At 50.7% G+C, this 13,583-nt stretch overlaps 1 protein-coding gene across 1 annotated transcript; it reads left to right on the top strand.

The window, feature by feature from the left end:
* The first annotated feature begins 363 nt into the window (after positions 1-363).
* ATCAY (ATCAY kinesin light chain interacting caytaxin) lies at positions 364-11,673 on the top strand. The gene is made up of 14 exons (XM_062510073.1): positions 364-440; positions 4,803-4,867; positions 5,196-5,417; positions 5,688-5,873; positions 6,381-6,483; positions 6,914-7,045; positions 7,477-7,563; positions 8,051-8,149; positions 8,379-8,414; positions 8,547-8,582; positions 8,973-9,008; positions 9,868-9,919; positions 10,514-10,531; positions 11,134-11,673. Exons 1-14 carry the CDS (start codon positions 364-366, stop codon positions 11,200-11,202), a joined length of 1,218 nt encoding a protein of 405 aa, XP_062366057.1. The 3' UTR covers positions 11,203-11,673.
* The last annotated feature ends 1,910 nt before the right edge of the window (positions 11,674-13,583 follow it).

Below are 13,583 nucleotides of genomic sequence, written 5' to 3'. Positions count from 1 at the left end.
CACCCTGCCCTCCCCTCGCAGCCACATCTCTTTTTCCTCAGCACTGGGGGATTTATCAGGAGGTTGGGATTGGAGGAGAAGCAGGAAAGGAAAAACGAGTGGATATCATTGCTGCTCCCCAGGGAGATGAGCTGAGATCCAAACAGATCCAAACCTCACCTCCTCCTTCTGACACAAAATGTGTCAAGTAGCCCCAAAATCCCGAGTTTTGCTGCTTTTTCCCAAACAAGCAGCTCTCCCACTGCTTGGCACCGGTGTGGCTGCTCCCAGCTCGGGATGCTCCGTGCCAACCTCTTTGCCTCCTCTTTGCAGCCTGAGCCCTTCCTGGAGGGATCTGCTGGCTCCAGCCCCTCCCTGAGAGCCATGGGAACCACGGAGGCCACGCTGCGGATGGAAAACGTGGATGTGAAAGAAGAATGGCAAGACGAGGACTTCCCCAGGTGCGTTCCCCGAAAAACAGAAACAAAACCACGAGAATTTTGGTGTTTTGTTTTGTTTTTTGTTTTTTTTTTTTTTTCATGTGATAAACTATCAGGGTGTGGAGTGGAAGGGTTCTTCCCTCATGGGAAACAGGAACCTGAACTCCAACGGGAGTTCAGAATTTTTAAAGCTGCTCTGAGTGCGTCAAAAATTTTGGGATGATTTTGGCAGCCATGTGTGGGCAGGGGAAGGAGGGAAAGGAGCTGGGTGTGGAGCACTGGAGTTTAGGATGGAGAGAGGGATGCACAGAGGGATGGAGGGTAGATGGGTGCCTATGGCAGTGGATTTATGGATTTATAGATTTATAGACTCCTTCCCAGGCTCTGAATCAAGCAGAGTCTTCCCAACCAGAGCAGTGCTGCTGTGCCAGGAATTTGCCATTTGGATGCAAGGAACCCCAGTGGGTGCCAGCCTTGTAGGAAAGGAGGTGTGGGGGTGACAGGAGGTGCCCAAGTGGCGCCTTCCACCTTCAGATCTACTCCAGGAGCTGCACAGAGCTGCCAAAACCCATCCCCACATGCTGGGAATTCCCAGCACCCACCTCCCATTCCCAGTTTTGTTCCCCTTCCAGGCTGCCCAGGGCAGGTTTGGATTCTCCCTCTCCCTCTCTGGAGACATTCCAAACCCACCTGGACGCATTCCTGCTCCAGGTGACCTTGCCTGGGGCATCTCCACCTGGTCCCTTCCAGCGCTGCCAATTCTGGGATGAGGCTCTGAGCCCTGCTGGGCACCCGGAGCAGCTGCAGGTGCCCGGGGGCTCTCAGGGCTGTCCCACCCCTCTCCAGCTGCAACCCACAGAGCATCCCAGTATTCCCAGCCCTGGAGAAAGGGGCTCCTGTTCCCCCGGGATGAGCCTGGCTCTGTTCATCCCAGCTCCAGCTGCATCCCTGTGTGAGCCCCTCTGTGCTGCATCCCACAGGACTGGGTTTGTCCTTCCCTCAGCCAGCCCTGGTGTTCCCAGGCTGGATTTTATTTTATTTTTTTTTTGTTAATTTTATTTCCCTCTGAGAGCAGAGTTGCTGGATCTCTGCCAGCCTCAGGCTCCCCCCCCCTCCCCCCCCGGTTTTTAATGGAGTAAAAGGAGAGAGAAGTGAAGAAAAGAGAGGGATAGATGGGAATTGTGGAAGTGACCTTAAAACTGATCTCCCTTCCAAGGGTGGGGATTCCTTCCACCAAACCAGGCTGCTCAGAGAATACAGACAGGAAATCGAGGTGTAGAAAAGGAAAATAGTGTCCCAGAGCTCCCTAGAAAATCCAGGATAAAACTGGTATGGCTCTGGGACACCTCGGCACCAACCCAAGCACGAGCTGGGAGCTCTGTCCCAGCAAACCCCACCCAGCCACGGCCAAGCCTTCCAGGGAAATCTCTCCTGGGAAGCCCCCAGCACCCCCAAACCTGGGAAAATGCCTCAGAAATGAGAGCCAGGAAAAGGCAAAGGGATGTGAGCAGGGCCAGGATGAGGCCGAAGCCCTCCCCAGCCTCATCCAGAGGGATTCGAGCAGGAATGATGAGACAGAGCCCAAACAGCCCCCAGGCAAGCGAGGGAAAGACAGCTGGGTTCTACTCGCAATAAAAATAAATAAATTGTCCTTTTCCAGCCGCTGGAAGCGTTGGAATAATAGGGCAGGAGCTGCTGCATGTGGGACAGCAGCTCTCCAGCAGCTGATTTGCTGCAGAGCTATTTTTGCCTGCCTGCCATTAGCCAATCTTGCCCCGAAAAGCAAAGGAAAAAAAAAAATGAAAAGCCACATCCTAGACAGAGATCTGGGCCGGGAAAGCAGAACCCAGCCGTTCCTTGAGGACACAGGGAGACATTCCCAGCTTTTCCTGGGAAACAGAACCACGGGAGCAGCTCCTGCATCCATTGCAGGAGGAGCCGGGGGAGCGGAGCGGGCGGATCCTCGCTCCTCGCTGCTGCCCTGCCCGGGCTTCCATCTCCGGCCCGGCTCGGCGGGCCCGGGGCGGGGATGCCGTAACCGAGGCGCGGGCGGCGCGGAGCGGGAGCATGCTCACTCCTGCATCCATCCCTGCATCCATCCTTGTATCCATCCGTGCGTCCATTCCTGCATCCATCCCTGTATCCATTCCTGCATCCATCCCTGCATCCATCCCTGTATCAATCCCTGTATCCATCCCTGCATCCATCCTTGTATCCATCCGTGCGTCCATTCCTGCATCCATCCCTGTATCCATCCGTGCGTCCATCCCTGCATCCATCCCTGCATCCATCCCTGTATCAATCCCTGTATCCATCCTTGTATCCATCCCTGCATCCATCCCTGTATCCATCCATCCATCCCTGTATCAATCCCTATATCCATCCGTGCGTCCATTCCTGCATCCATCCCTGCATCCATTCCTGCATCCATCCCTGTATCCATCCTTGTATCCATCCCTGCATCCATCCCTGTATCCATCCATCCATCCCTGTATCAATCCCTATATCCATCCGTGCGTCCATTCCTGCATCCATTCCTGCATCCACCCCTGCATCCATCCATCCATCCATCCATCCATCCATCTATCCATCCCTGCATCCATCCATCCATCCATCCGTGCATCCATCCCTGTATCCTTCCATCCATCCCTGTATCCTTCCATCCATCCATCCATCCCTGCATCCCTCCGTGCCCGCTCCATCCCTGGCCCAGGGCAGCGGGGACGGGCACGGAGCAAAGCGGGGTCCCTCACCCCGAGCCTCAGGAAAAGTGCTGAGCCCCCCGAATTCGGCATCCGGGGCTGAGCACGTTGGCTCAGGAGGAATTCTGCCGGCGGCAGCGATCGCAGCAGCCTTGGGGCAGGTAAGGAAGGGTTTTTTTCACCCCTGCCCGCCGGCTGCTGTCCTCAGATGGATCCCGGGCTGCCGCACGTACTCAGCAGCAGCTGCCCCCCCTCCCCTCCCCGTTTTGATGCTGTGTCACCAAATCGTGCCAGGCGCCAGCTCCCGGGAGGATAAACAAGCAGCAGGTCCCGGTGGGGACAGGAGCAGCTGGAGGGGGCACAGGGATTTTCCCGATTGCTCCGGAGGGTCCGGGCAGCCCCCGCGCTGCTTTGAAGGGGTCCTGAGTTCTCATAAATATACAGTGACCGGCAGCAGAGGATTATTCCTTAATCTACATATTTATAGGGTTTAATTTGGCTGGTGGCCCCGGTGCCATGGCAGCAGGAAGGGGAGCAGGGTTGGATCCTGTCTGTCCCCGTTGTCACCTCCCTTCTCGTGTGGCTGGAGCTCCGTGCAGACCCATCCTCATCCGTAAAATTCCCGGATTTCCATCCCGGGGCTGTTCAGTCCCAACAGCAGGATTTTACAGCTCCTGCCTGGGCAGGGGGAGCTGCCAGGAGTTTTAAACACTGATTTAACAACGTGAACTTGTAGAGTTGGTGAGGTTTGGTCAAGAATGTCAAACACAGGTAATTCCAGGGGACAGAACGAGTCCCAGCTCCAGTTAATGGGAAAAGCACCTGGGAATGCCCAGGGTGGGCAGTGGAGAGTGAGGCTCAGCCACAGCAAAGGTTCCTTGCCACAGTCCAGATCCAGATTCCCACTTCACTCACCCCAGTGTGGGTCAGGAGCAGCTCCTGCAGCTCCCAGAGGGTGACAGCCATGCCATGTGGATTGATTTTAGGAAGGAAAACTTTTAAATCCATTGATGCCTCCAGCTGGAGGGGCTGGGATTTGAACCAGGAGCTGAGGCTGCAAATGCCAGAAAAGGAGTGGGGGATCAGCCCCTGGCTCCAAAATAGGGGATTTTAGCATGAAATGAACCCAATTCCAAACCTCAGGAGGGGCTGGGAGTCACCCAGAGGGGGCTGAGGGGAGGGTGAGGTGACAATTTGGACCAAGGAGCAGCTCCTTCCCGGGAAAGGTGGTGGTGGCACTTTGGGTAAAGGTGTGATGGATTGGGATCAAAGCAGACAATCCCTGTGGGGTTGTGGCCATCCCAGAGCACAGCCAGGGAACAGGGACAAAGCACCGAGCACAGAGGGGCTTCCCTGGGGCCGGGCACTGCCCCTCAGAGCTCCTACAGAGGAAAAATGAGGATAATACAGAGAAGGAGAACTTTGCCAAGCTCGTCTGGGGTCAGGATTTTGTTCCCTGGCTGGCTTTTTTCATCCCTTTGGGATAGTTTGGAGGTTAGTGGGGGTTGCACAGATCCTGGGCAAATTCTCTGTGGGAATCCCTCAGGATGAGCTCGCTGGGAAAAGGGAAAGGACAGAGCACAGGTGGGGTGGTGTTTTTTCCCTGCTGTCTCCATTCTCTGGGAATGATTTTCCCCTAAACATCCCCTGCTCTCTGCTTTGTTTCCCTGGTGTCCTGCAGGCCTCTCCCAGAAGAGACAGGGATGGAGTCACTGGGAAGCCCCACGGAAGATGAGACCACGTCCTGTAAGTGTCAACCTTCCCCAGAGCCTGGGGGAAACTGAGGCAAAGGGGATCTGGCAGGCAGGGAGAAAGCCTTGGATCCCCTACAACAAAAAACACCCACAAAAATTACCACAAAAAAAAAAAAAAAGTGGGAGAGGAAACCAGCAGGGATTTGAAGTTGTTCACCTTACCTGAGAAGCTGGGGGAGGAAATTGGGAGCTCAGTGTTTTAGAGCACTTCTATCCCAGTTCTTCCTGAGGGTTCCAGGTTCATATTGCATCGTGGAATTATCCATGATGATGTCATGATCTGTGGATCCCTTGTCAGTTGTTTTTCCTTTGAACTCCAGCTCCCCCCAACACACTGAATTTTAACGGGGCCCATCGGAAGAGGAAGACACTCGTTGCACCTGAAATCAACATTTCCCTGGACCAGAGCGAGGGCTCCATCCTCTCTGATGACTTCCTGGACACACCAGATGACCTGGACATTAATGTGGATGATATTGAAACTCCTGATGAGACAGATTCCCTCGAATTCCTGGGGAATGGGAATGAGCTGGAATGGGAAGGTAAAAGGCTGGTTCCGGGTGAACATTTCCAGGGGTTCGGGTGGTTTTTAGCCTCATTTTAAAGACTCATGACACAATTCACCCGCAGCAGCTGAGGATTGATAAGAAGAGGGAGATTTTAAAGTTATTTCTACAATATTTGTAAGATTAAAACCAATAAATTCCCAGAGATCAAAGCTGGAGGTGAAACACAATCGCAGCATCATCCCTGGGGTTACCAAAGCTCTCCCCTCATTCCCCTCAAGGCAGAACTCTTTGTCCCTTTCCCAGATGACACCCCCGTGGCCACGGCCAAGAACATGCCCGGGGACAGTGCAGACCTGTTTGGGGACGGGGGGACCGAGGATGGCAGTGCCACCAATGGCCGGCTCTGGAGAACCGTCATCATCGGAGAGCAGGAGCACAGGATCGACCTGCAGATGATCAAGCCCTACATGAGGGTGGTGACACACGGAGGTGAGCCTGGGGACACCACAGCCTGCCTCCCTGCGTGGATTTGTCCCTCTGTGTCACGCTGGAGGGGACACCAAGAGTGGCTGGAGCTTGTTTGGGGGGGGGGGGGAATCTCTGTTTGTTTGGTGCCTCTGAGTGGCAGAGAAGCACAAATGTGCTCAGATGGTGCTAAAAATATTGAGTGATGGTAGAATTAACATCTGGAGGGGCTACAGCAGTCACTGAGGTGCTCCAGGGTCCACACGTGTGCAGTCAGATCTATTTCCAAAACCCAAGCAAAGCCAACGAACGACCCAGCTTTAAAACCCCCAAATCCCTTCTCTGAACCCCAAACCCACATTATAACCAAAACCAGGAGGAAATCTCACAGGGAAAGAGATCTGAGGAGAGAAACGCTCACCTGGAGCTGAACAGAGACACAAAACCCAGCCCAGGAGCACATTTCAGTGCAGTTTCCCCCTCAGCTCTCACATCTTTCCCTGGAAAGTGTCCGCTGTGTTTCTTTGGCAGGATATTACGGAGAGGGTCTCAATGCCATCATTGTGTTTGCTGCCTGCTACCTCCCGGACAGCAACCTGGCTGATTATCACTACATCATGGAAAACCTCTTCCTGTGAGTGCCTGGGAGGGACACGAGGGTGAGGGGAAACAACACAGCAGTTTCTCTGTGCTCCTGGCATCAGGAATTGCAGCTGGGAGCAGCCTGGATCCAAGCCCAGAACTCCCAGTGTGCAGCTGCAGCCTGGAGCAAGTGGCACTTGTGGGACAGCAGCTCCGAGTCCAACAAAGCCAATTATTCAAATATTCCAGTTAATTATGTGAGGATGGACTCCCAGCCAGGCTGGAGCGTGGCTGGGACATTCCCCAGCTGGGAGATGATGGAGCTGGGGTGTCCAAACTGCTGATCCCGGGAGAAAAAAAAACTCTTCCAAGACCTGCAAAGAAGGTCTGGAGCTGTTTGAGGGTGACACACGGGCAATTGAAGAAATCTAAAGGATGTTTTTGGAGTCTCATTTGGGTCCCTTCTGGTCACCCCCTGCCAGGTACGTGATCAGCAGCCTGGAGCTGCTGGTGGCCGAGGACTACATGATCGTGTACCTGAACGGGGCCACGCCCCGCAGGAGGATGCCGGGCCTGGGCTGGCTGAAGAAATGCTACCAGATGATTGACAGAAGGTGAGAATCCTGGTGGGGGAATCACCATTCCCAGGCTTTTTCCCATCCTAGAATTCAAAGGAAAATCAGATGCCGTTCTTCAAGAGGAACGAGTCCAACCCAGTGCCACATTCCTTACACCTCCCAGGTGCCAGAATGGACCTCAAAAATCATCTCATTCCACTCCCCTGCCACGGGTAGGGATGCTTTCCGCTACCCCAGGTTGCTCCAAGCTCTGTCCAACCTGGCCTTGGAATATTTTGGTTTATAAAGGTATTTCCAGAGAGCGCTTCCACATCCTGCTGAGCCTGGATGAGCCTCCCAAGGGATTTTACCTGGACACACCCAGCTGAGGCTGGCCAGCACCACAACACCTGTTAGAGCCCAGCCCAGCACAGGGGAATTTAGGAAAGGTCCTGGGAATGTGACACTGTGCCCTGACTTGTCCCCAGGCTGAGGAAGAACCTCAAGGCCCTGATCATTGTGCACCCATCGTGGTTCATCCGGACTGTGCTGGCCATCTCCAGACCCTTCATCAGGTGAGCACACCCAGAGGGGTCTGGAGTGGAGGTTTGGAATCACAGAAACACGGGAAACCCTCAGTTTGGAGGGATCCACAGGGATCACCCAGTGATGGGTGACCCCGGACACCCCAACAATCCCAGCCCTTCCCAGAGCGTTGTCCAAAGGCTCCTGGAGCTCTGGCAGGGTTGGGAATGTGCCCATTCCGGGGAGCCTGGCCACTGCCCAGCACTCTCAGGGGGAAGAACCTTTCTCTGATCTCCAGCCCAACCCCCTGGCACAGCCCCAGGAGTTCCCTGGGGTTTCATCTCACAAATCAGATTTTAAGCTCACCCTTAGCCAAGGGTGACCAAGGTGAAGCTCTCATTTGTCCTGCATCTCTCTGACGGTTCCAATGACAATTCCAGAACAATTTTAGGAGCCACAGGGGTGGCACTGCTTCTCTCTCTCTCTCTCTCTCTCTCTCTCTCTCTCTCTCTCTCTCTTTCTCTGTGTGTGTGCCAGTGTGAAGTTTATCAATAAGATCCAGTACGTCCACAGCCTGGAGGAACTGGAGCAGCTCATCCCCATGGAGCACGTGCAGATCCCAGACTGTGTCCTGCAGTGAGTGCCAGAGGGACCCTGGGGCTCTGGGGAGGGACAGCACAGAATCCTGCCTGGGCTTGAGTCAAAATCCATGGATTGGGAAGGCAGAGCCTGCAGCAAACCTGGTCTCAGCCAAGGAGGAGCCTCAGGCTGTGGCAGCTTGGAGCTCCTGTCACCCTCAGAGCAAGCACTGAATGTGACTAAAAGTGAAGAGCAGCGTTTAAAGGACATTTTGTGTTTGTTGCAGGTATGAAGAAGAGAGAATCAAGGCCAGGAAAGAAAGGTGAGATGAATTTGGGGAGGGATGGGATGGAGAGTGGCTCCTCTCCAAGGCTCAGCCATCACCCCAGAAAGGCACTGGAGTCTCCCCCCTTCCCACTGGGGGATGGATTCCCACTGGGATTTGTGTTTACAGGGCAGAGGAGAAACAAGACATGGCTGAGAGGGAAAGGTAAGGATTGGTTTATCCTTGGTTTATCCTTATCTTTGGTTTATCCTTTCCTTGAACAGTCTTTGGGGATGAGAACCACCCCACGGCTTGGCAGCACCCCTGGGATCCAACAGGGCATTCCCAGAGAGTTCAGGAGCTGGAAAAGGCTGGAACTGTAGGGAAGGGAAATTCTGGAGAGGGTTGGAAGACAAAATCCTTCACCAGGATAACGTGGCTTGGTTTTGGCCCTGCTCAGTGATAGAGCCTCTCTTATTCTAATTCCTGAGGGGGGGGAAAGGTAAAGATCCACTGGATCAGGCTGAAATATTCCAAGAAATTACCAGGAGCTCAGGGCAGAGAGGGGGGATTGGTTTGTGCTGGAGATTCCCTTATTTTGTCCTCTCTTCACAGCAGGCCCGTGCCCCCAGCAGAGGATCAGGAAACCAGGTTTGAGTTGTTTGTGTGTCTGGGACAGATCCCGTGGTGTTTGTGATCCATGAAAAGCCAAGCCCGGGTTAGGCCCAGGTGTTACCCAAGGCATTGTCCCCTCTGGCACCATCTGTGTCCCCAACACACTTTTGTGAATGATTTCACCCAAATTCACTCTTTTTTTTTTTTTTTTTTTTGTTGGTGTGGTGGCAATAATGACATTTTTTACCTCAGTTTGCTGCCTAAAAATCCCTCCTGTGTTTCTTTTTCTGCCCAGCATGTCCTGAGTGGGAGCAGCACATAGGAATGGAGTAGGAGAAGGAGCAGCCTGGCAGTCACCCACCTCAAGGACCTTTGGGGACAAGCCCTTGCCACCACCTTCTTCCAAATCCTGGAAATCCTGGAGCCTGCCTCCTCTGCCTCCAAGATGCAAAGTCCTTTAACCTTTTGGGAATCACTTTCCTTAAAAAAAAAAAAAAAAGAAAAAGAAGAACAAAACCCAAACGGACCCCCCCCCCCCCCCCCCAGAAAATGAAGTAAGACCAGCACTTTACAGGACAGGTTCTGGTGTGTTTTGGGAATGATCTGTGGAGAGCACTGGCACAGTGCAAATACTCACTGTGTATCCTCGTAGTAAGCCAAGAGCATCCTCCAGTCCATGAATCCCCAGCCCAGAAAGAGAATTTATTTTTTTGGTTTAAATTATAAACCCTTCCCTTCACTCGCTGCTGGCCAGCGCGGAGCCCTTTTGCTTTGAGCTGCACCCCCAGGTTCCTCCAGGACATCCCAAAAGCTGCAACCCCTGGGAATGATGACTCCAGGCAATGGAAAGAGCTTTTCCCTCCTTCCCACAGCCAGTGTGAGCTCCTTCCTGAAGGTACCAAGTGCCCAGGGCAGCACTGCCAGCTTCCATCATCGCCCGCTCCTCTGTAACTCTGTAATCCCAAGGGGTTTTTTCCTGGTTTTTTTTTTTTTTGCTTTTTTCCCCCTGATTTGTCCCATCCCAGTGCATGTGGCACTCTGGAGGGATCCCACAGGGAATGGCTGTCCCACAGAACCTTCTCCTGAACGCACACACACACACACACACACACACACCAAAGGGTCTGGGTTTAGAAGGAGCCTTAAGGACAGGGAAGTTTTCCACACCTTGTCTTCACCTCTGGACAATCACTCCGCTGCTGATACCTCCTACGAGCTGCTAAAATATTGGAAGTTTCCCTCGGGGGGGGTCTCATCCATCGGCATTCCTGCCTGGAATATCCCCATGGAGAGTGCAGGACAAGGGTTCTGGATTCTGGGTTCTGAAGCCGAGAGCTGCAGGTGTGACATTGACTCTTGGAATTTGGGTTTTGGGCTCGTGAGGATTCTGGGAGCAAAGGAGGGGGGAAAAGAAATGAAGGAACAATTGTTTGGGCAAAATTCTTTGGGAATTGCTGATTTCAGAGCCAGAGCCAGCTTGCATGGCCTCGGGCTGGATCCCTGGAAGTGTTCAAAGCCAGGTGGGACAGGGTTTGGAGCAGCCTGGGACAGTGGAAGATGTCCCTGCCCAGGACTGGATGGGATTCAAGATTTTTTTCCTCCAAATCATTCCAGGATTCCCTGATTCCATGGTGAAACCCCTCTGAAGCACCTGCACATGAAGATTTCATCACTTCAAGGAGAATTCTGGCAAAGCAAGGTTTTTACTGAAGGTGGGGATGGCTCCTCTGGACACACAAAATTGCTTTTCTCTTCCTTTCAGTGAACCAAAACCACTCTGGATGAGATCCTTCTTCCCCTGGATGCTCCAAGGAAGCACCAAAAGCACTTTTTAACCTTAATTCTCATCTGAGATGTTTCTCCTCACCCACCCCTGCCACGGATGGATTTCCTGCCCACACCTTTGCATGGAAAGCAGAGCACTGCACCCACAGCACCAACCCAGAGGCTGGAGATGGAAAAAAAAATTCCACATTCCTTCTTAAAACAAACAAACAAACAAACAAGCTCATTACAAACCAATTATTGACAAAATTTTCCATGTTGGAAGGGGCTTGGAGCACCCTGGGGTCATGGAAGGTGTCCCAGGGTGGCACTGGATGAGATTTATGGTCCTTTCCAACCCCAGTCTGGAATTTTACAAGGAATTCTGTGCTTCAAGGATGAAAGAGCCCTCCAGGTCTCTGTGGAGCTCAGGTTTATTGCAGGTGGCACCTCCCTGCTGTCCTGAGCTCCCAGCTCTGTCTGGGGACAAAAGCAGCAGCCAGGAATTCCCAAATTTCCAAGGCAGAGCTGGGATTCCTCACGCTGGGTGAAGGAAGGGCTTTGCTGATTAAATCCATTTCACTTCTGACTCTGAACAATCACAAATCTCCTCGTGGACCCAGAATCTGTGACTTCACTGAGAACACTTCAAGTAGATTTTTACTTTTTTTTTTTTTTTTTTTTTTTTTTTTTTTTTTTTTTCCCATTTGTTTTTATGGATTTAAAGGAAAACCATCAGCTTTGCACCGAGGACGTGACCCAGGCTGAGCACTTCAGGGGATGTTTGCAATTATACAGGGAATAAAGCGAATTAAATGTTGAGCTATGGGTTCAAAATCCAACTCTAGAAAGATTTTGTGCATCAAAAACCGTTCAGAAATACCGCTGTGATGGAAAACATGGAAGTGGGAGATAAGGAATCCCAATCTCCTTTCATTTGGGGCTCTGGATGCTCAGCAGAGAATCTGATTTTTGGGTGTTTCATTCCTTCCCAAAACCACTCTGTCTGCACTTTCAGAAAAAAATAAAAAATACAGAATGAGCAGATCTGAAAATGAAAATTCACATGTTCCCGAGTAATTCCTTCAGAGCGAGGGAATTTCAGCTGGGAAAAGGACAAATCCCAATTTCCCTTCACGAGATGGAGGAGGGAAGTTTTTTCCGTACAAAAAATCGATTTTTAACTTCTTGGAGCTGATTTTTTTTTGTTTGTTTGTTTGTTTCAAAAAGTGCACTTTGTGATGGAGCACTCCGAGTAGTGTGCACTGGATTTTAATTTTTCACAGAGTTTTACAAGGATGGATGGATACATAAATAAAGTTTTTATGGCTTTTCAACACAGAGAAGAACGTGCAGCCCCATCAAGGAGAAATTAGAAATGTCGAAAGTGCATTTTATAGCAGCAAAGAAAAAAATTAATTATCATCAATTTATTTCAACCGGCGATTTTAGGCATTGATTGCAAAGCAAAAAGCTACAAATTCTTGGGCAGAAACACAAAAAAAAAAAAAAGGAAAAATAAAAAAGGAAAAAATCCCTGTCCCAAAGGTGGAATGACAAATCTCAGCTGGATGGGGAGAAATCTGCACTGCTGCTGGTAAAAGTGCATTTCCAGTTGAACTTTGACCAGTATATAAATATATAAATATGTTTAAAGATAAAAATGAAATAAACTTCATCCCTTTAGCAATACTGCTGGACTGCTCAGTGTCCCAAAGGTTGCACCAGGCCCTGGTCCTGCCTCATCCTGGAGGATCAAGATTTTTATTTATGAATTCCCTAGATTATATTGAGCAGTTTCTGGTTTGATTTGACTTTTCCTGAGATTTTTCTTCCCGGTAAATCCATGGGAAGTCACATTTTAGCTGCAGAAAAAGTTCTTTTATGCCCATATTTACCAAAATCCTGGTGTTTTTACTGGTTCTGTATTTAATGGGCAGACCTCAATTCACCCCACACCAGCCTGAAAAATCCAATCTCTTCCTGTGCAGTTGATTCCAGACAGGAATTCCCTTCCCTTCTTTTTGAGGATTTATCCCAGGTCCTCCTCAGCTTCAGGCAGCTCCAACTTTTCTGTTTTTTTCACACAGATTTGGGACAGTCCAGTGATTTTTTAATTGTGGTTCACAAGGAAGGCACAGGAGCCAGACCTGGGATGCTGCTGTAGATTCCAGTGGGGCATTAAAAAAAAAAAAAAAAAAAAATCCCATTTTTTTTCTGTGCTGTGTAAATGTGAGTGGATATTTAGAGCTTCCTTCATGGTAACTTTTCCATCTCTATTTTTTTTTTTTTTCCCCACAGACGTGCAGGAAAGGTTTTAAAGGCAACAAAATCCTCTTTTTTTAGAGGATTTCAAAAACCCAGGAGTCGAGGAAAGGCTGGTGGCAATGAGCTGGGATTGGCCTGGAGCAGGAGAAAGGGACAAAAAACTGGCTCTAAACACATACAAAAAAGCACATTTTTCTCTTTTATATTTCCTTCTTTCCTTCCTTCCTGGCAGCCAGATTTTGGTAAAACGGAGTTGAGAACTCACCAAGACAATAAACCACAAGCCCAGGGGTTTTTTTGTTCCTTTCCACCTGTACAAAATTGTGAAATGTCATTTTCTGCAGTGGTTGTAATTAGGTGGTTTGTGCTAGCGGATTGTTCATCTGTACCCCGAGTTTTGCTTTGTATTATTCCATAAAATCTGTGGATATTCAATTAAAATGAGACTAATCCTACAGCCAACCCTTCCTTCTGTCGGTAGATTTTATTTAGGATTTGGCTTCAGGTGGAAAATATGAGGGAAATTTTTTGTTTGGATGTTGTTCCCTTGAAGAAAGGCATTCAAAGTCCTCCCTGGAA

The sequence above is a fragment of the Cinclus cinclus genome, chromosome 28 (assembly GCF_963662255.1).
Source record: "Cinclus cinclus chromosome 28, bCinCin1.1, whole genome shotgun sequence".
Taxonomy (NCBI): Eukaryota; Metazoa; Chordata; class Aves; order Passeriformes; family Cinclidae; genus Cinclus; species Cinclus cinclus.
Note: the sequence above shows the minus strand (reverse complement) of the source record. Positions and strands in the feature narration are given on the sequence as shown.